General features: G+C 40.4%; 1 protein-coding gene across 1 annotated transcript in view; it reads left to right on the top strand.

Annotated features, from left to right (window-relative positions):
- The window catches only part of LOC122805771 (synaptonemal complex protein 1-like), a 5,909,626-nt gene that overhangs the window by 1,934,443 nt on the left and 3,951,142 nt on the right, over positions 1 to 24,041 (top strand). The window contains exon 8 of the mRNA XM_044076039.1: positions 21,839 to 21,943. Coding sequence (XP_043931974.1) covers positions 21,839 to 21,943 — 105 coding nt within the window. The remainder of the gene's footprint in view (positions 1 to 21,838; positions 21,944 to 24,041) is intronic.

Genomic DNA, 24,041 nt, shown 5'->3' with positions numbered 1-24,041 from the left:
TCATTGGAGCAGTGTTCAATATCCAGTACTGTTTAGCATCACTCCCAAACCACAGACTCCACTGACTGAGGCTCCACCTCCAAGTGATACTCTGTCAAACAAAAGTTTCAGCAAGGGAAGTTCTTCAGGCCGTAGGTTCTATGACAGCTTCAATTCCAATAGTGCCTCTAGCAAAGCTACATATGCAGATTATCCAGTGGCTCCTCCTTTGTCAGTGATTCCCAAACTATCACCCCCCTGTTACCAGATTTGAATAACCAACTCCTGCAAACAGCACCTCCGTTGGTGGATGAGGTCAGACGCATAAATTTGGAGTAGCCCATTTCAATCGCCTCAGCCGAGAGCCATTGTGACTCATTCCCCAGCCCCACTTGGCTCTCCCCCTCTGTGGATGAAAATCCTGATGGTACATGGGGTCCGATCTCTCTACATTGTTCATATAATTTGAGTAATACTGCCCCCCTGCTGCTTGCTCCCTTTGGTTTCGAAGGCACTCCCACCTTCTTAAAGGTTCTCCCAAAGGGGGCTCTTGTTCTCTATTAGAGCACACAGCTTCTTCATCAACAATAATATCGTCAGTTTCTTACACAACATTTTCATTAGTATTGGTACTAATAATTCTGTTAGAATTTCTAGGCAAGGGATAGGCAACACCTCTCTCATAGTCTGTGTTGTCCCTGTTAAGTTTTTTAACTTTATTGGCTTTAATGACAGAAATCGCTTTATCAACATTAACAAAATCAAACTGCAAAAAGTCACACAGGAAGCCTTTTCCTCTGTTGAAGCTTGGTTATCCGATGCCCAATTAATACTCAACCCAAACAAAACTAAACTACTCATCTTCCAACCCACCAAACATACTCAAAACAACTCTCACTTTAACATCACAGCAAAAGACAACACCACTATATACCCAACTGAACACACCGAATTGCTAGGAGTGGAAATAGACAATAAACTAAAATTTGACATGCACATATCCATGACCATAAAAAAGTCCACAAAAAATCTAGGAGCGTTATACAGAAATAAGCAACGTCTCACCAAAGCAGCAAAGATTTCAGTAGCAAATTCCCACCTTATCTCCACCCTACTTTATGCCTCTCCAATATATACCAACCTAAGGCAATGCGAGCTAAACAAGCTAGAGACCTGCTACAACAAAATCGCCAAATTCGCCACAGGGGCATCCTACCGTAGTCACCACTGTCTCTCACTTGCTGAACTGGGCTGGCTTGAACTCCCTCACCTCCTTCAATGGTATCAATTATCACTCGCCCACAAACTAGTAAACCATCCACTAAATGTCCCATCCCTCCAGAATCTACTACAACCCTATCGCACCACCAGATCACTAAGATCCAGCAACAAAAATCACTTGCAGATCACTAAAGCCAATAACTCTGCTGGTGAAGCACTATTCTCTTGCGCCATAGCCAAATTATGGAACTCCCTCCCACCCACAATTACCTCCATACCATCATGCACCCACTTCAAAACTTTACTAAAAGCGCACCTAAAAACATGCTGGCTATGCCCTTGCAACTCCCACTCTAATATCACCCACCCCACCCAACCACTACCTTTCTTTCCACCTCACTAACTACCTTGATTATAGCAAGCTCAGATGCTCATAAGCCTAGTACTTATTATACAGCAGGAACTTCTTATTGTAACATTTGTTAATGTCTGTTATATACTTCGCAGATAAAGATTCTAGTTGTCTACTGATGTACTATGTTCTTCATCTGTAATTATGTTTGTAATTAATTGCTATGTTAAATTGTTAATCACTATGTAATCCAATGTAACTAATGTCTGTTTATTTTAACTGTGGAGCTTTTCTCCCTGGGCCTCCGCTGAAAATGGACCTATGTCCAGTCAGACACTCCCAGTCAACAAATGTAAATAAATAAATAAAATAAGCAAATACTGCTCTGTATTCATTACTCTTCAGAGCAAAACATAAATCAGTAGTTATTCTGTCATTCATTAAGTCAATTTGGATTTTAAGTTCATTAATTTTCCTTTCATTGTCTCTTACCAACAGGTCGAGCAACTTGCAACCGTGTTGGTTAAACATATCAGTCAAGTCTTTGTATAATACAGTACCTTGCTCCAAACCTGTAGGGAATCTCCAAACATGAAGTCCCTTAGGAATCTGTTCCCTACAAAGGCAATTCCCTAAGATAACTGTTCTCAACCTGCAATTTTTGGAACTTTAAGAATTCTTGTTCAAAGTAATATAGTTGTTGGTTTAAAGTTCTGTGATTGACCCGAATGTTATTATCCACCAAAACATCCACTGCATTATTCTGAATCCATTTGTGGAACGAAAACGCTGATTGTAAATCACTTTGCTGGTCGTTTTCTTGATTGACATTGGTTGGTCCGCCTCTTGCTGCTCCCAGACCAGTAGTAGACTGAGTTTGTGCTTTTGTAGAAGAAACGGGATTGCCTTGCCCAGGCAGAATAGCTGAACCATGCGTCCCATTGACATCAGTAAGCACAAGTGAATAGTCAGAATTGATGGCTCCAAACACAGTGGGACCAGAGTTGGGTCCTGTTCAATGCCCTATATTTTGATAATAATATATACTTTGGACCTTTTGAATTGTGTAAAAAAACAAGTACTTTCAATCCACTCTTGCACCCCATTCTGCGGATATACAAGAGATTATGCATTTCACAGATCAACGAAATTTTCATGAATAATACATTATTTCCCAATAATCTTACTGAAGATGAGCAAAATTTATTATTTGAAATCATGGGAAATAAAATAATTAAATTGATGGAACCTGACAAAGGGGGAGGCTTGGTAGCCATGGATCAAGAGACTTATATTCAAAAGATGCTTCTACACTTATATAGTGAAACTTATGAGGAAACATCCATTAATCAGCTTAATATAGCATACAGACACATTGATATTACACTACTTGACCTGTTGCTAGATAACCAAATAACACTTGCTGAATTGAATTATTTAGAGCAGGCTAATCCATGTGTTCCTACGATCTTTGGAATACCAAAGACACATAAATCTATTGTTGATCCTCCCCTTAGGCCTATAGTTGATGCTAAGGCTTCAAAAACATTTTCTATGGTCAGGTTTATAGATATAAATCTTAAAGGAATATTAAAACTGTTTCCACATATTCTACAGGACTCATGGGACTGTCTCAAGAAAATTCAACAGGGAATATATAGTGAACAAGTGATATCTGCAACAACTGATGTTTGTGACTTGTTCGCAGTGATTCCCCACGATGAGGAAGTTAATATGTTCTATGATTTTCTTTGTAAATATTCTGGGTTTACACACTCCAGAATACTGATGTTCCAGACAGTTATGGATATGATTTTGAGGAATAATTTTATCCTGTTTGAAGGACATTATTTCAAGCAAAAAATAGGGGTAGCCATGGGGGCCTTATGTGCGCCCCTATTTGCTAATATTGTCATTGCCGAATGGGAAATCTCTAAGGTTTTTACTGCAGAACTATTTGAACGGTGTATTTTCTATGGCCATTATTTGGACGGTATTTTCATCCTATGGCGAGGAACTGAGGGGTCACTATATGAATTTTTTGACTACTTGAATAGTAGTACATCTTTTTTACAGTTCACTATTAATATTAATTTCAGTATTATACATTTTTTGGCTATTACTATTATTAAGGACCGTTGACAATAGTAGATTTATTTCTACACTTTACAGGAAGCCAACCTACTCCAGTACCTTGTTACATTTTTCTAGTGCCCATCCACTTCATCAGAAGAGATCTTTGTCGAAGGGGCAAGGAGTTAGGTTGGCTAGAATGGTTAGTGAGAATGACTTATTTCTTAACGAAATAGGTACTCTTAAGAATATGTTGTTGGCAAGAGGCTATCCTTTGCCCTTTATGGAGCCCATTTTTCAAGAAGTGATTAATAAGAGAGAGATGGAGGAATTGTTTCCCTTTACTAGGATCTATACCCAATGTTAACAGTGAAAATGGGATTATTGATAATAACTCTTTTTCACACTCCATGATTCTTACATTTAGCCCATTATATGGAACAATAAAAGAAATGTTAAATTTGAATTGGGTGTTATTTGATATTGAACAACAGTTTAAAATAAGCTTGGTGATCACCCTATTGTGGTCTATAAGAAAGTTAAATCATTCAAATATCTATTAGAAATAGATGCAACAAGAAGGATTAAGGGGAGGATGGTTAAATGTGGACACCGTCACCAATGTCCTCATATGATGGAAAAGGATTCTTTGTTTATTAAAGGCCATGGTTGGGTGTTTTTGAAGCAAAGGTTCAGTTGTTATAACAAAAGTGTTATTTATATAGCCATTTGCCAACAGTGCCAGAGCTTCTATATAGGTAAAACCATTAATTGTTTTAACAGGCGAGTCTTATCAGTATCTATATGACATTAGTAAGAACAATCTTAAGAATGCAGTTTTAAACATATTAATGGGAACCCAGGGCACTATTTTAAATTTAGTGCTCTAGAGCAGGTGAATAATAATAGTAGAGGGTGTCCTTTGGATACCTTTTTGGAATGTCGGGAATTGATGTAGCAGTTAAGATGTAACGCAATGTTCCCTTCAGGGCTGAATGAAACTGTTAGTCTTTCTAGTTACCTTAATTTGAAGGCAGATTTCCATATGTGAATTCACAGTTACATATATGCTTTTATTTTAGAGTGTATTTTTTAGCAACACCATCAATAATAGGGTTTATTTACATAATAGTAAGGAAGCATGTATATTGATGGGTAGGATTACTTGCCTCTGCTGCTAATATGATGTCTTTTTTAACATAAATAATTTTAGATTAATTGTTTAGTGAAGATCTTCCTGGTTTATTGAAGTTATATATATATATATATATATATATATATATATATATATATATATATAAATATATATATATATTTTTATTATTATTATTTTTTAATTTAAATGTTTAATTAAACAAAGTCGTGATTTTATGTATAAAAAGGAAATGACCTAAGTGATTATATATTCTGAGGAAGTCAAGCTTACAGCAGACGAAAGCGCTAAAATAAAGAGTTGTTCTGCCTGAGTGCCGGTGTGCTCTTTTTTCTTCTCTTTTTTGTAGTAAACCCGATCTAAGGTAACAGGGAGAAGAGAATTCTGGGTAGAAACTTAGCTCAAGAGGTTTTTGGCTGGCGCGAGCTTGGTAAAAAGGCCGACTCGGTTCCGAGGGCTCAGAACCGAACCCATCATTGATGAATGAAAGAAGATGAACAACACAGAACGTTATGGTAAGACATAACTTTTTTTTAATCCATGGATGCCCTTGGTATATTTCCACTGTACTCTTTCCAGTTTACTCATGCTTGTTTTCTTATATGGAAATATGAACACAGCTACCCAGAACTACTTTGCTGCCAGGTCGAATACCATTATTGCTAGTTGGTCTGAACGCCTTGTTGCTGTGCTGAATACCTAGCCACCCAGTAAGTTCCCAGTTGGGGTTGTTTTTTTTTTTTTGAATCCTCCTTTACCTTCTTGTTTTGATGTCAAACAATTTCTTAAAGGCATCCTGCATATTAGACCTCCAAGGAAACCTGTTCCTCCGTTTGTTTTGGAAAAATTGACTCAGGCTCCTTTTTCAGCCTGCAGATTCTGCTTCTTTGCAACATTGTACTTGGCGTGTTTTCTTGCCGTCTGTTACTCCTGCTCGGAGAGTTTCTGAGCTCCATGTCCTTATGGCCATTCCTCCTTTTTTGTTTTTTTTCACAGGGACAGGGTGTCCCTTCATACTAATCCTTCTTTTATGCCCAAGGTAGTAAATGAGGTTTCCATGAATCAATTAGTACAACTCCTTTCCTTTTTCCCTCCTCATCAGTCTGCTAGTGAGAGGGTCCTGCATACCTTGGATTTGACAGAGAGCTCAGGTACTGTTTGGATAAAATTAAGATCATTTATAAGTCTGATCAGCCCTTTTTTTCCTTTTATCCCAGTATGTTGGGTTTGGCTGTTTCTAAGCAAACCGTATCCTCCCGGATATCTAAGGCCATTTCCTTTTGTTATACTTTTCATGACAAATCTCTGTCTACTTCTGTTATTGTGCATTTCAGTAGGGCTGGTGCCTATTCTTGAGCTCTTTTCAAGTGACTAGACACCAATTCCATCCTTGAAGCTGCTACTTGGTCTTCAGTGCATATCATTACTAAGCATTATTGGCTTGATATGGTTTCTAGGATCAGAGCAGATTATGCTAGAACCATTTTATGTGGGTTTGTTGAGAGCTCTTCTCAGACTTGTACCTCCATTCTATTTATTGAGCTTTTTACTGTACATTCTGTTTAGAATACCACAACAGTGATGTAAGAGGACATAGTACCATTGTGTAAAATCCTTTCATAACAGTAGATGTCCTTCTCTTCACTGTTTCAGTATTCAGTTCTTCCCTCCAACCCTCTCTTGTTTGTTCTGGTTTTTGTTTTTGTTTTAGATTCCCATCTAGCTGAGGGCTTCCCCTTTTTCTTCTGCATTTTTTCCTTCTGGATGTGCATTGACTCCTTTGTCCTATGGAGACTGTTCTCTTCTGGTGCAGTTAATTTCTGGGTATCTGTGTCCATACGTCCCTTTTATGCCCTATTCTGTGCGGAGGGGGATAAGTGTGACATACAAGATCATTAGGCTTTGGTATATTGACCACGTGTTGGGCTGCTCTAGCTGGGAGATCTCTTCTGTTTAAAATACTGCAACAGTGTAGAGAAGGGCATCTACTGTTATGGTGAGATTTTACACAACTGTACTTTACTATAGAAACCATGTCTAAATGGCGATGAGATGTGTATCATTTATTTATGCAAGTGAGAAAGAGTCTGTCCTATCTAAACCAAAAGCTCAGTCCATCAGATCAATGGCCACATCTGTTACCTTTTTCAGAAATTCTACAGTAGATGAAATATGTCCAGCAGCAACTTGGTCTACCTTACATACCTTTGTCAAGCATCTGTCCTGAAGGGCGTCCTGTATGCCACCCAAGATTCTGTCCCATAAGTCAGATTGGATCAGATGAATGGATGAAGTAGGATACAAAAGTTATGTAGTTATAATGATGGGTCTTTTTTTTTATCCTAGTCAGTCGGATATGACACCGTCCCTCCAACCCCCATCCCTTTACCTTAATTTTCAGCCATTTTCTTAAAACTTTTCATGCTTACATTCTATTGTTATGGTACTGTGGACGAACACGATCGGGGGCTAGGTATGGTGCACAACATTAAGGAAGGGCAATGTTCAAGGAAGATAGCACTAGCAAATGTCTGGATGTAGTTCGACAGGTAGCTCCTGTCCTGTCAGTCATACTGGACATACTAGAATGAAAAGGATCTGTTACTATGGTAAGTGCAGAATATTTCATTTTTTAGAATGTACAAAAATTGAATAGTTTTGGAGAATTTTTAAAAGGGAATATAAATGGGAAATATTTAAAAATATAGCAATGTATATGATATTATATGAAAAATATGAGAACGAAAAAATGTTGAATTGAAAAAATGGGACCGCATATTGTTTGTAACAATCCGGAGATTATGGAAGAGAAGATGTGATGGATTCCTGTATAATAAAATAGAGATGATAAATATGTGCTGTATGTGCTAGATGAAATAAAAAGATGGTTGTGGAATAAAGGACGGATGGGTTAGATTAAAAAAATTAAAATAGTCGATGACTTATAAAAATCACATTTTTTCTGTTTTTCTTGAAATTATGAAATGGAAATTATTGATGTTATGTGGTCCTATCTCGCCTACATTCATTACTGATGGGTTCGGAGCCGACAATCAGCTCCAACTCGGCTAACTATTTTAAAGCATGAAGTCTCTAATTGGCTAGGCTAACTGGTATCCCAGGATGCAACTCTCCCAAACCCCCAGATCTTGTTTGCCGCTTGTTGTGTCAGGATGTGGTCTCGAGCTTGGCTGTGGCTAAGTACTCTTTTTTGACTAAAAAATTATTTGCAGAATAGTACTTTTCCTGTGAAACAAAAGCTATTTTCATAGCTACGTTGTGTTGTGTCTGTGGTTTGGCCCTGTGGCAGTTTGTGGAAAAGCGTGAGTAGTTTTCCTTGTGTTTGGCGGGCTAGGCCCGTTTAAGTTAGAGGGACCTAGCCCTCTCCTTCGTTGTCTTGGTAGTGTTTTCCTCGTCTTCTTAGGAGCGTTTAGCTTAGAGTTCCTCAGTGTACCATCCTATCTTATTGTGTTGTGTGTGTTATTTCTGCTGGCAATGTCTAAAGAACAAAAAGAGCATAAACCCTCTGGGTTTAAGAAATGCTCAAAGTGTGCTTACAAAATGTCCATCACAGATGGGCATGCCATCTGCGTTTATTGCCTTGGCGCTAAACATTTACAGGAGTCCTGCAGTGTCTGCCATTCTTTTTAGTTCTAGGGTACTGCAGGAACGAAAAAATAAACTAATCTTGAAGGGCCTGGTCAAGCCCTCTTTTGAAGAGGATTTAGAATCTACTTCCACTACTGGCAAATCCAAATCCTCTAAGTCTAAGAAACGATCTCCGGCTCCGTCTAGTTCCTCAGAGCCGCCGGAGAAGATCTTGAAAGTGGTTACTACTTCCTTGGCTCCATTATCTTTGGAGCCGCAGGAGAAGAGTTCTGTGATGGATCCAGCTTCCTCGGCTCCATTGACTTCAGAGCCACAGGAAGTCTCGGTAGTGCTGGAGTCGACCTCGGCTGTGCTCATTTTGGAACCGATTCGGAGCCGGTCACCCAGCGTTACTCATGAATCAATAGGCAGGAGATCCTCATCTCCTTCAGTTGCCTCCAAATCCTCTTGATTGTCTGATTTGGACGTAAGTAGGGTGGTTCAGAGGCTCCTCCAGTCGCCGGTGTTAGCTAAATTATTTTCGGCTCCGACCCAGTTGGCTCTGGAGCCCATTCCTCTACCGGTACCGATGATTCCTCCTCCGAGCATTGTGTTATCGGAGCCGGAGTGTTCGGCACCGAGTGATGTCATTACGCCAGTTCCGATACCCCTGATGGGTCCATCGGAGCCGTCGTCAGCCCAACCATTTTGATTCTTTCATCTGGTTTCGGCACTCGGGTTTCTTCGGTCGGGCCCGAGGGGGACACATCGGGACTTCTGTCGGCTCCGAGTCTCCCTCTCGGCACTTCGGCTCGGGGGATCCCGACTCCGGTCGTAGCCTCGGAGGTAGGTCAGTCCTCGGATTCGGGGGGACCTGCATTTGAGGCCATGAGGACAGCACTGGCCAGATCGTCAGGGTCATCACTTGGATCGACCACTCCGTCCCCATACACCCCGGCAAGAGCCTCTGACGCCCCCCTATCAGTGGATAGTGGAGCTCGAAGGCCTGAGGACACCCCCATGCGTGATCCCCAACTTTCTGAGGGCCCCTCAGAGTCTGTGCCTGAGGAGCCTCCCAGGAAGAAGTTGTGCAAGAGGAAGCACATAGACTCCCAAGACGAGTCCATCACCTCGGATACCGACCTCAACGATGCAGAGGGGTCCCCTAAGTCATCCTCCGATGATGTCTCCTTCTCCAATATCCTGGCGATTTTGAGGCAGAGAGGCGACTGGTCTTCCAAGCCCCCCTCTGAGGAGGAGTCGGTATTCCTCAAGGCCTTCAGAGCTCAACCTACCACCTCCTGGGTGTCTCCACCCTTTGACGAATTATTAGACCTTATCTGTCGAAGGGTATGGGAACATCCTGACTCCGTGGAACCTGTGCCTAGCCGCCCTAACAAGTTCTTGTCTGCTCCCCCCTGGGAAAGAGTTTTTGACAAAAGGGGTCCCTGTAGATGCCATGGTGGTGGCATCAGCCACTCAGCAGAAAGTTGCCGAGGCTTCTTCCTCAGTCCATCCTCCTAACAAGGAGTCCAGGAGTATGGATCGCTATGGGAAGCGCACCCTGTCTTCAGCGACCTTTACGCTACGGTCCCTGAATTATCTTTGTCACTTTACTCAGCTCCAGCAGGATCTCCTTAAAGAGTTGGGAGATACCTTGATGGGTAACATGCCTGAGGTGCTAGCACAGACTGTTAACGCCCAGTTGTCTACCCTTGGTTCCGTAGCTAACTCGTCCATGAGGCTCATATCCTGTGCAGCCGAAGGGGCGAGCAGGGCAGCTAGCTCAGGCCTTGCTCTGAGGAGACAAGCCTGGATGCACCTATGTCACTTCGCGGAGGCCTTTAAGTCTTCCTTCACGGACGCCCCCTTTGATGAGTCCTCTCTTTTTGGACCAAAAGTGAAAGAGACTCTCACTAGATGTGAACAGGAGGGTAAGATTTTATCTGCCGTAGGGGCCCGTTTTTCTCTTCCCTCTAGGCCTTATCCCAAGGCTCCGAGGAGGGAAGTTGTGGTTCAAAAAAATCACAAAAGTCTTTCCCAGTCACTCAAGGTGAGTCCCCCTCCAGAGGCAGGGTTGGGGGAAATTATTCTGGAAGACGCCATCCTAGGGGCAGAGGAGGCCCCCGCAATCTGGGAGACCGCGACTCCTTTCGTGGATCTTCCTATCAGCATCCCTGAAGGGTTGCCCGGCTGTGCTGCTCCGGAGCCAGTCGGGGGTCACTTTTCAGAGCATCTTCAAGCCTGGGAGAGCATAACTCAGGATCGATGGGTGCTTCGAATAATCATCGGAGGTTATACCATCCCCTTTATTTCACTTCCTCCCTCAATCAAAAGAATCCCGGACGTTCCACCCAGTCAATGGGATCAAGTAGCATTAGAAATATCAAAGCTACTAAGAAAAGGAGTCATCCAACCGGTCCCCCCAGACCAGATTGGATCAGAAACTTACTCAAGACTATTTCTGGTGCCAAAGAAAACAGGGGACCTGAGGCCCATATTGGATCTCAGCCGATTAAACCACTACGTCCTGAAATCCAAATTCCGAATGGTCACTCTTCAATCCATCTTCCCATTGTTGGAAGAGGGAGTATGGATGTGCTCCATTGACCTCAAGGATGCCTATTATCACATCAAGATAAACAAGACATCCAGGATCCATTTACGCTTCCGGCTGGGAGCCAGTCACTTCCAGTTTCGAGCCCTGCCATTTGGTCTCACCACAGCCCCCAGGGTGTTCACCAAATGCTTGGCAGTAGTGACATCTCACCTGAGACGTCTAGGATTCCAGGTGTTTCCTTACCTGGACGATTGGCTCCTTACCACCCCCACCAGGCATCTACTCATCCAAGCCAGGGAGGCTACCTTAAATCTCTGTCAAAAGTTGGGGATTACAGTAAACTGGGTAAAATCTGCCTTGCTGCCCTCACAGCGTGTTGTCTTTATAGGCGCAGAATTAAATTTGATTCTAATGAGGGCCTTTCTACCTCAGGAAAGAATAACGGTGTTGCAGTCTCAGGTCCAGGCTCTCTTGCCCCACAAGAAGGTCCCGGCCAGCTTAGTTCTTCAGTTACTGGGTTCCATGGCGGCAACCATCATGCTAATACCCCTAGCCAGGCTTCACATGCGAGTCCTTCAGTGGCTCCTTTCAGCCCAATGGTCCTATCAAAAATTACCCCTCTCTCACCCGATTCGTCTCACAGAACATTGCAAGCAGGATCTCCATTGGTGGCTATGTCATTCCAACCTGAACAAGGGCATGAATCTATTTCCCCTTTCTCCGGCTGCCACAGTGACCACGGACGTCTCCCAGATAGGGTGGGGGGGGCATTATCTGGGCAGAACGGTCCAAGGCACTTGGCAGGATTATGAGGTACACCTACACATCAATGTCCTAGAGATGAGAGCAGTGCTGTTAGCATTGCAAGCACTTCAGAGCTTTCTTCCAAGGGGAATGATTGCTGTTCACTCAGACAGCATGTCAGTTGCTTGGTACCTGAACAAACAAGGGGGAACCAAGTCATATCCAATCTGCAGAGAGGCCATGAGAGTGTGGGATTGGGCAGTGTCTTCCCAACGGTTCCTAGTGGCAATGCACATTGCTGGAAAATCCAACATGATAGCAGACGGGCTAAGCAGAGCTATTCTGCTGCCTTACGAGTGGTCCCTGAACAGCCAAGTTGCGACTTGGATCTTCAGCATGTGGGGTCAGCCTTGCTGCAATCTCTTTGCCAGTCCCCTCAACACCAAATGCAGCAACTACTTCACTCTGATCCCCCCACAGGGGGAATCACCCAGGGACGCTCTAGTCCACGATTGGCCTCCCGGTCTGCTCTATGCCTTTCCTCTGTCTCCTCTGTTACCAAGAGTGATTCAGAAAGCCATTCGTTTGGGAAACAAGATGATTCTTATTGCTCCACACTGGCCTCGCCAAGTTTGGTTCCTCTTCCTTCAGCGGTATGCAGTGGATGGTCCTTGGATTCTGGATCCATTACCAGAACTTTTGACTCATATGTCAGGACAGTTACACCCCTCCTTACAATCCCTCAGGTTGACAGCCTGGCTGCTCCACTTCCATCAATAATTAGACTACATTCCTTATCACCTGAGGTGGTCCATATCCTTTCTTCATCACATAAGTCTTCCACCAGAAAAATTTACTATAGCAAGTGGAAGAGGTTCTCCATCTGGGCTCAGTCACAAGGCCTAGATCCATTCACAGCCCCAATATCAGCGGTCCTAGATGTTTTAGCTTTGCTTTTCCGACAAGGCTCTGCTCCTTCCACCATTAAGGTACAGCTGGCGGGCATTTCTAACTTCCATGTATTCCATGAGCTTGCTCTTATGAGTCATAGACTTTGCAAAGCATTTCTCAAAGGGGCCTGGTTATTACGTCCCCCTGTGTCAACACCCGTTATGCCATGGGATTTAAATCTAGTATTGCAAGCCATCACTTCTCCCCCCTTTGAGCCGGCTGCCACTTGCGAATTAAAATTTTTATCCTGGAAAACAGCCTTTTTGGCAGCCGTTACGTTGGCTAAAAGAGTATCTGAACTCCAAGCTTTGTCCATTAGGCCCCCATATTTAATATTCCATAAGGACAGGGTTTCATTGAGACTTAACCCATCCTTTCTCCCCAAGGTGTCATCCACCCTTAATCTCCACCAATCCATTGAGTTACTTGTGTTTTTTCCCAACTTCTCTGACAAGGCGGAGTACAAATTTCATCAATTGGATGTCCATAGACAACTAAGATTTTATTTACACAGGACTAAACAGTCAAGGAAATCAGATAAATTGTTTGTCTCCTTTTCGGAGAATAGGATGGGTTTCTCTGTCTCCAAGTGCACAATTTCCAGGTGGATTAAAGATTGCATTACCTTTGCTTACTCTTCAGCAAGCAGAAGTTTACCATTCTCAGTCAAGACTCATTCAACTAGGGTGGTTTCGACTTCAGTAGCTTATCATGCCAGGCTTTCCTTAGACGACATCTGTACTGCGGCCACACGGGCCTCTCATCATACCTTTGTCTCTCATTACAAATTGGACGTGGCATCTAGAGGCCGGGCTTCCTTTGATTCCACGGTTCTCAGGAGTGTTTTCCTTTGAGCCTCCCGGATTAGGGGAGCTAGGGACGCTGTCCCATCAGTAATGAATGTAGGTGAGATAGGACCACATAACATCAGTTAGCTTTACTCACCATAATGATCGATGTATGTGGTCCATCTCGCCTACATTCTTACATACCCTCCCACCTGCCCCCTGCCTATGGATTTGGAGGATAATTGTTTCGAGACCCTTCAGAATTGGTTTATTTTTACCTTCCGGGGGACGATAATCCTCTTATTAGGGTTTGTGTGTGTGTGTGTGTGTGGAGTGATTGTGACTTATGCAAACAAGATCTGGGGGGGTTTGGGAGAGTTGCATCCTGGGATGCCAGTTAGCCCAGCCAATTTGAGACTTCGTGCTTGAAAATAGTTGGCCGAGTCGGAGCCGATTGTCGGCTCCGACCCCATCAGTAATGAATGTAGGTGAGATGGACCACATACATCGATCGTTATGGTGAGTACATAACTAACTGTTCTTTTGTGTAGATTGTATGTTAATGTTTAGAAGAAATAGGAAGAAATTATAAGATATATAGAGTGCCATGACTATGCTCCAGTATTAGGAAAAGGCAAATTAGTTAAGCACTTCTGTAGTGAAAGACCCAATTTTAACAGTTAAGCACCCCCAAACACTGTTAAGACCTGGTCTCAAGCAAGACCTGACAGTACTAGTAAGCACACAACCAGTTCAGAATTTAAAACAGCTCCATTTCTGCCTGCTGTCTGTTCCAGTAGTGTGTCTCTGACTTTCAAAATCTTTTACTGGCATAATGTATATTGCTGTCAGTTTGACAGCACTCACTAAGTGCTTTGTACTTTTTATCTGTAACTAGTAATACATGGACCATATAAAGCTCCATGCATGACAATGTATTATGATCAGGTCTCCGATCCTAGCATGTTCTCATCATGGATACCGATCTTTGATGTTGAGGTGAATTTTTTTTCCACATCCATGACTCGGACACATAATGATATAGTTGTGAACTGAGAGCCCATCATAATCCTCTGTGCTATGGTTATGTATGTGTAAATAATGAAAGCTGTAAATAAAGCAACCCCTACTGTTTTCAATAAGTGCCATGGGATCTTTTACATCAGCCTGAGCTACCACCAACTCAGGCAGTTGGGACCTTAGTATAATGCCTCATCCAAGAGACAGATGTGGTACATAAATAAGGAGGGGGGGCAAAAAGTTCTATTGTCTCTTCAGATTAGCATTGACAGCTCAGTACATTGCTGTCCAATACAATCTTTCTCTCCAGACAGTTTATTTTCCATCTGAGAGAAGCCCAGTGGCTGACTCATTGAGCAGATCCAAGGTAAATGGATGGTACACAGAGGTCTTATTGAACATTGTCCATCAGTAGGATAGTGTGCAAACAGATCTCTTTGCCTCCACTCCGATAAGGCAACTCAGATTGTTCTGTTCCAGAGTACCATGCCCAGAAGCATGGAAGCCAGACATTTGTCTTTTTTTGTGGAAGGAGAAATTCCTTTATGCCTTTCTTTCTCTTCCACTGATTCTGAATGTCCTTCTCAAAATCAAGAAGGTCAAGCCCATTGTCTTATTGGTGGCTCCCTGTTGGCCCAGACAGCACTGGTTTCCCCTTCTTTTTTACCTGGCCAGGGGCAATTGTCACAAGTTACCTCATAGAATGGGACCTGTTTAACCAGCACAAGAGCTCTCTAATTCATCCAAGTCTTCAGACCCTTAGATTAACCACTTTTATGATAGAATTTTGATTCTACTCCAGCACCATTTTTACAGGAATCTAGAAAACCTGCAAAAAGAACAATCTTATATTTCCAAATGGAAAAGACTTTCACTTTGATGCCACAGAAAGAAACAGGAGTCTTATCAAGTGGGTATTCTTGATATTCTATCTTACTTGTGTGAGCTGTTCAATTCTTGTGTGGCATTTTCTTCTGCCAAAGCACATTTGTTTAGATCCACCACTGTATATACTTTTTCGAAGTCAAGCAAGTTTTGAAAAGGTCCACATATTAGACCACCAAGAAGAGCTGTTATTTCTTTTTGGGACTTGAATTATGTAGTAGAAAAGCTCACTTTTGCTCCTTTTGAACCTGTTTCTGTTTTGTCTCAAATTCTTTACTTGGAAGACTTTTTCTTTTTTTGTGACATTGACTTCAGTCAGAAGGGTATCAGGGCTACAAGCAGTCATGGCATCTCCACCGTTTCTCATTTTTCACAATGACAGGGTGAGTCGAAAGATTAACCATCTTTTATGCTTAAGATTGTCAGTGAGCTTTCCTTCAGTCAGTCCCTCAACTCCTCCACTTCTTTACCACCTCTTCAGAACAAAGGAGAGAGAGACTACTTTACTCTTTGGACTTCCATGGGTAACTCTCATTTTACCTTTACATTAGAAAATATGATCATTTTTTTGTTTCCTTTCAAGACAAAAAGTTACATATTCCAGTCTATAAACAGTTTATTAAATGAATTTCCAATTTTATTTCCTTTATAAATTAATTTTCAGTTTTATTTCCTTTTGGTGTTATTTTCATGGAAAACCGCTCCCTGGTCTTGTTAAAAAGCTCATGCTATGAGAGCACTTGCTTCCTCTGGAGCTTTTTTCAAGGGTTTGGATTCTAAATCCAATCTAGAAGCAATTACATGGTTTTCTATCCACACCTTTACTGAATATTACAAGACTGATGTTTTTTCCCAGGACTAGGGATAGTTTTGCTGAGATCCATTCTTCAAGGTATATTCCTGCTCAGCCTCTTAATTTACCTCCCTTTTCACTTGCTTTGGGAATCTTCCCATCAGTCAGTAATACTGCAATTATGACCCAAGGAAGGGCATAATACAGTTATTTAAGAACCTGCCATAATAATGGATGTCCATCTAATAATAGTTACAGTATTCCATCCCTTGATCCTTACTCCCTGTTTTATCTCTTTCTTATCTTCTTCACCAAGATGAGCATGTAACACTGTTTTCCCCTCTTCTTATTGATGTGTACATAGTTTGCCTCTGCTTCAGATTCTGCTTCAGTTTCCTTTTGTCATGGGCAAGAAAGTTCTGAGGTAATTTACTTCTGTAGATCCCTTATGTACCTCTTAACTTCTCGTATGCTTAGGTCACGTCACATGTAAGGTGCAAGAAAAAGATGCCCGGGGTTTTGCACGCTGGTCAGATGTACTGCTTTCCCTACTAGGATATCCCAACAGTCAGTAATGATGCAACGGTGATCAGTCAGACGTGTTATGTTAAGTTCTTAAACAACTGTACTTTCATTATTTCAGTAAATAAGGATTATTTGTCACCCATTGGCTCAGTTAGAGCATGCACAAACTCTGTTTATAAGAGAGAGACACACATAGATCTTGGTCAGGCTATAGTGGTGCAAGACTTTGTGGTGAATACTGGTAAGGTAAAAAGCTGCTACATTTGTTAATGGAGACTGAGAAATCTAAGAGGTGTAGGGAGAGAGCATTTTTACAATTTACTGTTACAATGACTTTATTATCTTGAATATGTATTTACATAGTAAGTATCCTTACCCTCATCTCTACTGTCTTCAAGGAGAGCTCACAGTAACATTAATTTCTTACTCCCTCTTTCCCACTTTTGATAACAATAAATAGTTACTGTTAGTATTATTTATTATTGCAAGTGTTACACTGTTTATGAATTTACTAAAACTAACAGTAAAATTGGTAAAACATTCATCCTTGCCTATCACAAATAGACTTCCCTGTGTTGTATTCTTGCCCGAAGACTCGGAGAAACCGATGATACAGTAAATACTTATACAAGAGTTTCATGCCTATTTTGCCATTTCCTTTCAAGATGCAAGACCTGTGTTGGCCCTTGCATGGAAAGGAGTCACTACTAGAAATATCTGGATGAGTTATGGGAGGAGAGAAACTGAGAAAATTCAGACGTTAAGATTTCCTGTCACAGTGAAATCTCCTTGAAGACATGCTATCATAGAATTTCTATGTGTATATTTAGTGTGTTCATGAATTTTTGCTGACAGCAGTCTACAGTATTATTTGCAGTGTGTCATGTTAATTACCTTACTCAGCTCTTCTTTCTTTACATCATTTATTTCATTATATGAATAACAATTTTTACAACTAGGGAATAGGGTAGAGCCAGGACTGGTATTGTTGTATGAACAGTGAATAGTGTGTTATGTGTTGTGTGTTTGTCAAGTACTGTTGATTACTCCTTCATTTCTGAGTTCTTTGATGAAGGTCTTGATAACAAAAATGAAGTCAGCTTTAGATGGTTAGTGCCCTAAAAAGTCTGCATGTATAATCCAAGTAAATGAGTTGCAACTTGAACACTAGATCAAATAAAATAAAAGGTCGCTGAATCATTTAGCTGTTTAAATATGATGTTCAGCATTATCAGTGCTGCATTAGCCTGTAGCTATTTGGGTTATATCCTGCTCAGGATATATGGCTGGCCAGTCTTCAAATGTGTCTAGTTCTCCTGCATACATGCACCCATGTTGCTGTGTATCGAGGTCCACAGGGAGAAATCAGATGCTTGGATGTCATTTTCTTCAGGACTTTCTTGACCCCAAATGGGAGACAGCCTACTCTTCTTGAAATTCAGAAAGTTAGGAATACATAACTTTTATCTCAAAAAAAAAGTTACTATATACAGTAAAAAAGGGGATGGAGGGAGACTGTGGCTACTGCAACAGTGAGGAATTCAAACATCTTCTGTTATGATGTGTGGGCTGCACAACTGTACTATGTTCGTCATTCTCACTGCTGCAGTATCCCTTAGGCCATAAGGGGTCATTTACCATACCTTATCCATCAAGGGAGAAGAAGGTAAGATTAAGATCCAGGAGCCTCTGGAATAAGGTGCTAGCAAAGCCTGTCCTGGACCTGAAAAAGGAATTCGGTATGTAGCTGCTTTGTAAAAGTATGTACAGCAGACCAAGTAGCTGTCTTTAGAATGCTTCTAGAGTCCACCCCTTTCCAGTATGCCATCAAAGAAAGCAAGGCTGTAGTAGACTGTGCCTTGATCATGCCTGAAAATGTTTACTTTGGTGGGGATAACAAGATTAAAAACAGAAAGTAACAACCATCTGGTAATTGTCACTTCTCTTTTCTTTGTCCCATCATAGGAAGTTCACAACTGTTCAGCTTTCCTAAAGGACTTACTTCTCATAAGATGAAACCTGAGTTGCGTAAGCATGATCTGAGTATAGAGAATCCTCTCGCCTTGGTTATAAATTTCTGGAAAGACTATAGGGAGCAAACTCTGAAATAACTAATGGCATGAACATGGGGGTTGGGGTTTGTCGAAAACCAAGTAGTGTTTACCCTCCATAAGAGCTTACAAGTCTGATACTGTCTTGCAGACATCAAAACAATAAGCAAAATAGTCCACCAAATAAAAAAAAAAACAGCCATAAACGCTGTTTCAAAAGTAGACAGAATTATTATTTTTTCCAGCACAAAGTAAAGATCCCAACAAAGTGCCACCTTGGCACCTGCTTACTATGTTGTCTTACATGTGAAAAACCTCTTCATAAAACAGCTCGAGCAAAGTCTGAAATGCAGGAGGAGGCATGGACAGACATGCTGAAATAGCTGACAGATACTCCATGCTAAAGAAGCAAGACAGACCAGAAGACAGTAACTCAGACAAATATCAAAGAACTGGTGGTACATAATCCCGGATTGGCCTCTGGTTATTAGTGTGGTGCCAACTAGAAAATCTCTTTAACTTACCACCATAAGATTTCCTAGTGGCAGGTTTTCTTGCCTCCTTTAGTACCTGCTGTTAACCTCAGAAATAAGATGCTCCAAAGATATCAAAATTCAATTATCCAGGCAGTCAGTTGAAGTTTTGAGATCTAGTCTGTGAAGAAGCTTGTAATTATTCCCCTGGGCCAATTTCACAAGAAGGTAGAACCACTGCTGACTAAGCCAGAAGCGAGTCATGACAATGATTTCTGAGGAGTCCTCCTGAACCTTCATAATTACCCTGGATATCAGTGGAAAGAATGGAATGCATAAACAAACATTCCTGACTATGGGAATGGAAAAAAAACTGACCTAATGTTGCCAGTTTTCATTTTGTCCTCATCTGATGGGTTCAGATCCGAGCCCTCAGATCCGACTCAACCTTTTTAAAAGCTTGTGGAAACCTTGACCTCTTGAGCTTCTCCCTTACCCAGAATGCACCAACCGTTACTTATTATCTCAGATTTCATTTGCCACTTCCAGTGAAAATACGTGGTCTTTCATTCATTCGAGCTTGGGGTGATAAGAAGCTTTAAAACTTTATTTTGTTCATTTAATTACTTATAAATCTCTTAAAAAATTTTTTTTGTTAATTAGATAGTTTTCTCCCTTACCTTTTTCACCAGAATCTTTGTTTTCTTCTTTTACTGTTAGCGGTATTTCTAGTAACTCTCATTAGTAACTTCTTTCTCTCTCTGTCGCTCTCCTATGATTTATCAGTCTTCAGTGCCATTATTACTACTTTCTTTCAAGAATTACTAAAAGGAAATACAAACCAGAAGAGCTGCCAAAAGTAGAAAAAAATCTTCGGCACTCGCTGTCAGTAGGCAATCACAATTCCTTTTATTTTATAAAATTACAGGTATAAAAACACAGTCCTGTATAAAATGATAAGTGCTTTCGTCTTGTGAAAAATTAAGACTTCATCAGATAACTTAATTCATTAATAACTAGACTTAAATATCCAATCAAAGAACACGTAATTCCATTCTACACCAATAAGAACTCATCATTGTAAACACACCCTTGTACCTACTGGGAACGTAACTCCTCATTAGAATTAACAAAATAAGTTTTAAAAAGTTTAAAAAAAAAATAACAAACTTTGTCCATTCTCAAATCAAACAAGACTCATACTTGGAAATCTAGTATCACATTTGTAAGGCTTTTAACCTTAAAACACTAACAATTGAGAATCTATTTTATTTTTATTTTATTTTGCATTTGTTGACCGGGATTGTCAAACTGGATATATGTCCATTTTCATCAGAGGCCCGGGGAGAAAAGCTCCAAGTTAAAACATTAATACACATTTAAAAAAAAACATTAAAAAACAGAGATACAGATTTAGCTCAGAGAATAATAATAATAGCATTAGCATATTTTACAGTAACAACAATAAGCATTTAATTACAAATAGAGAGTGTTCAAATGGGGGATGAATGCAGAAAAGTAAGTTTAAGAAAGATTTTTATACAGGATAAATGAAAGTACTAGGAGCAAGTTGCTGCTCATTCAGTCCCGGGTAATTGGTCACATCTAAAATTAACTGCCAATAAAGTTCAGTCTTCTCTAGAAGGACAACCCATGGACCTCCCTGTGGGAGGTCCGGTTCTTAGTCATTATTTGTTTGATTTTTCACTTTCTATACTAAATGTTGTTATACATGCACATTTGAACCTGCTGTCTCCTTATTTCTCCCAAATGTTCAATTCTATATCTACCTGTTCGTGATTTAGAAATAGTTTAAATAACCCAACGGAACTCTTATAAATGACCTCATCCCTAACATTATTAACCAAATCAAGTGGATAACCTCTTTATGTAAACATTTCAGTCAAATTCCTACATTCATCTAAAAATCAACCTCCTACTGGATAGTGAGTTTAAAGATTGTTTTAGAATATATGCACGTTATTTGGATGATATGTTCCTGGTTTGGAGAGAAGGGAAGGAAAGACTGAATAGCTTTCTTGAATGCATAAATCTCAGCACAGATTTTTCTAAAATTCCTAAAGAGGAAGATTGAGAACCTAGAACTAGAACTTTGTTAGCAGTTGGTGAAGAAATAGGAATAGCTGCTGGGTCAGACATGAGGTGAGAAAACAGATATTTGTTAGATTGAGGAACTTTATAAGTAAAGTGTCTCTGCCTTGTAGTGACTGAAGATTTTCTATCAGTGTTGTTGCAGTCTGAATCAAAAACATCCTCCAAAGCTGGCATTATAGGAAGAATAAGTGTAGAATGTGCCATATCCACAACTCCTCTGTAGGATAAACAAAGGAAACAATCTCCAAAGAATCATTCAGGTGATTGTGAGGAAAATTCATAATATGCCCTATCCTTGTCATTATTAAAATACTCAGATAAAACAGGAAAATAGCTACGGGCTACTGCAGCAGTGAGAAATCTGAACATTTACTGTTATGGTAAGTGCAGCGTACACAACTGTACTTTCTGCTCTTGAACAGAATGCTTAAAACTAAACTTCTTGCAATATGCTTTATAACATGGTGAAATTGCTGAGTCAGTATATGTGAATTTGTTAAGTGTGATGACTGTAATATTTGAAAATTGTTCTTCTGTATTACTACATGTATTTTAATGTTTCTTCAGAAAAACTTGGAAATTGCTTTAGATGATAAGTATGACTTAGAGAAAACGCTGGAAAGTTTACATCAGAAGGTGAAGGAGTCAGAGGATACTGTTCAAACGAAAGAGGTTGGTACAGCTCTAAACCTTGTCTCAGTATTTACAAGTATTTATCATTAGAGTTGGGACTATATTCCAGGGTTCAGGAGAAATAATTTAACATCTTCATCTTCTGAATGGCCACTCTGAGAAGCAACTTAGATAGTTAGTATTCAAACCAATATAGCAAGTACGGTCTGCTTGAAATTGGGCTGTTAGAGTAGTTTCATCTCCTGGTCTCTTAAATTCAGTTTTCAGAAATATGATTTTTAGTAGGCTTATGTGCAGCACCCTAGTTCTATTTTTCTCTCCTTTTTTTACTGAAATTAATGACTTAGCCCATTTACATTTGTCATGTGGACTCGCATAAACTACCATTTCACTTAATTTATTTGTTGAACAGAATGAATTGGTGCATTCCTTTTTGTCATCCATAGCTGATACATATAATAGTGTGATTGAAATGTCATTCATAATGGAGTAATGGATGAATGAGGAATAACTTCAACTGATACAGCACGACCCAGTCTGTTGTTCCATTGCTTAACATTTGGCTGAAATTAAAAACAGTACTGTATATTACACTGTGTTTGTACAAGTTGGATTCAGCATCAATAAACAGTGTTGTATGATAGATGTGCATTAGATTCTAGAATATAGCTTGCATTAAATATGATTGGAGACTATGTCATTAGCATAACAGCTATTGTTTTGAAATTAAAAATAATCTTCATCACCCTGAGAGCTCTTTGGAGATAATTATTGTGTTAGTATACTTAATAAATAATTACCACAAAGTATTACAAAAATTACTGACCACAGTTCTTCCCACCTTCCTTGATTTCAAAAATATTGCAATGAATATATGAAAACAAAAGCAAAAAAGGAAGACATGAAAGAATAGAAGATGATTCTGCTGGAACCTGACCAGTAGGTTAAGGCTTTAACAGCTCTGTGCTTCCTTTGCTTTTGTACATTGTTTAGTCTTTCTTGGCAGATCCATTTAAAGAATTTCTCAGAGCAGTAAATAATGCAATGAGATCTTTTATCTGGTCCCAAGCTGTACCTAGAAGCCATACAAATGATGATTCCCTACTTATTGAAAGTTAATAAATCTGAAGTACTATGAAAAACTTTATGCTTTTATATGAGATATGTCTGGGAAGAAGGGCCAGAATGTTGTTAAAAGAAAAGGAGAAACCTCCTTATTTATAGGACATGTGATAGGAGACATGAGGAGATTATTGCATTAGTCATAAAACTATTAGGCTGTTGTGATGCCCCATGCACTGGCCCAGTAATCAGAGGAGCCCCAATCCTCACCACTAGCACCAGTGAGGGACATACGCATTGGGAGGATGGCAAGTACACACATAGTAAAGTACAGTTTCCCTTAAGAGCACACAGAGGCCACAGTCAGTCTGGGGCTGGTTTCTCCCTCTTTCTCCAGATTCCCAATAAGACTACCCACTGGCAAAGCTATAGGGTTGAGATTTCAGTTGAGTGGCCAAGCAAAAACCTCCAGCACCCTCTCTGTCCAACCAGTGCTTCTTGTCCCTGCCCAAGTAGCTCATACACACACTTTGAGATTTGATTTATACACACACACACATACACACAGCTGGGAAAGGCTGGCACAGCTTTACTAGCTATTCCCCCTTCTGCCCAGACTATAAGGTAGTACCAGCCGCCACCAGCCACTACTTATCAACTACTTTTAAGGCCCTTACCAAATGGTGCCCATTCTTACTGTGTAATGTTACTAGTAATCCAAATGGTAAGTGTGACCAAGACTAAGGCTGTTTAGGAGTGGCCTATACAGTGTCACAAAAATACATATGCATAAACAAACCAGCCACAATTAAAATATATTTAATAATAAAAGAACAAGAGAATATTCAAACAACACAGTAACTATAGAGTTCAGAATCACAGGAAATATTTTAAACAACATTGCAGGACAGTCTCAAACAAATACAGAACACATATAAACTAATCTTTACTATATTCCTAGCTATATCTAAGAGATACAATGCCCTAAATAACTTACTTACAGAGCATGGCAAATGCACAAGACTGAATGTTCTTGCTAGATCCAAGACAGGATACAAAATGCCCCCTCTCCCTC

This window comes from Protopterus annectens, chromosome 7.part0 (genome assembly GCF_019279795.1).
Source record: "Protopterus annectens isolate FY-2018-M chromosome 7.part0, PAN1.0, whole genome shotgun sequence".
Lineage (NCBI taxonomy): Eukaryota > Metazoa > Chordata > Ceratodontiformes > Protopteridae > Protopterus > Protopterus annectens.
The sequence above is the reverse complement of the archived record's forward strand: the minus strand, read 5'-3'. Positions and strand labels throughout refer to the sequence as shown.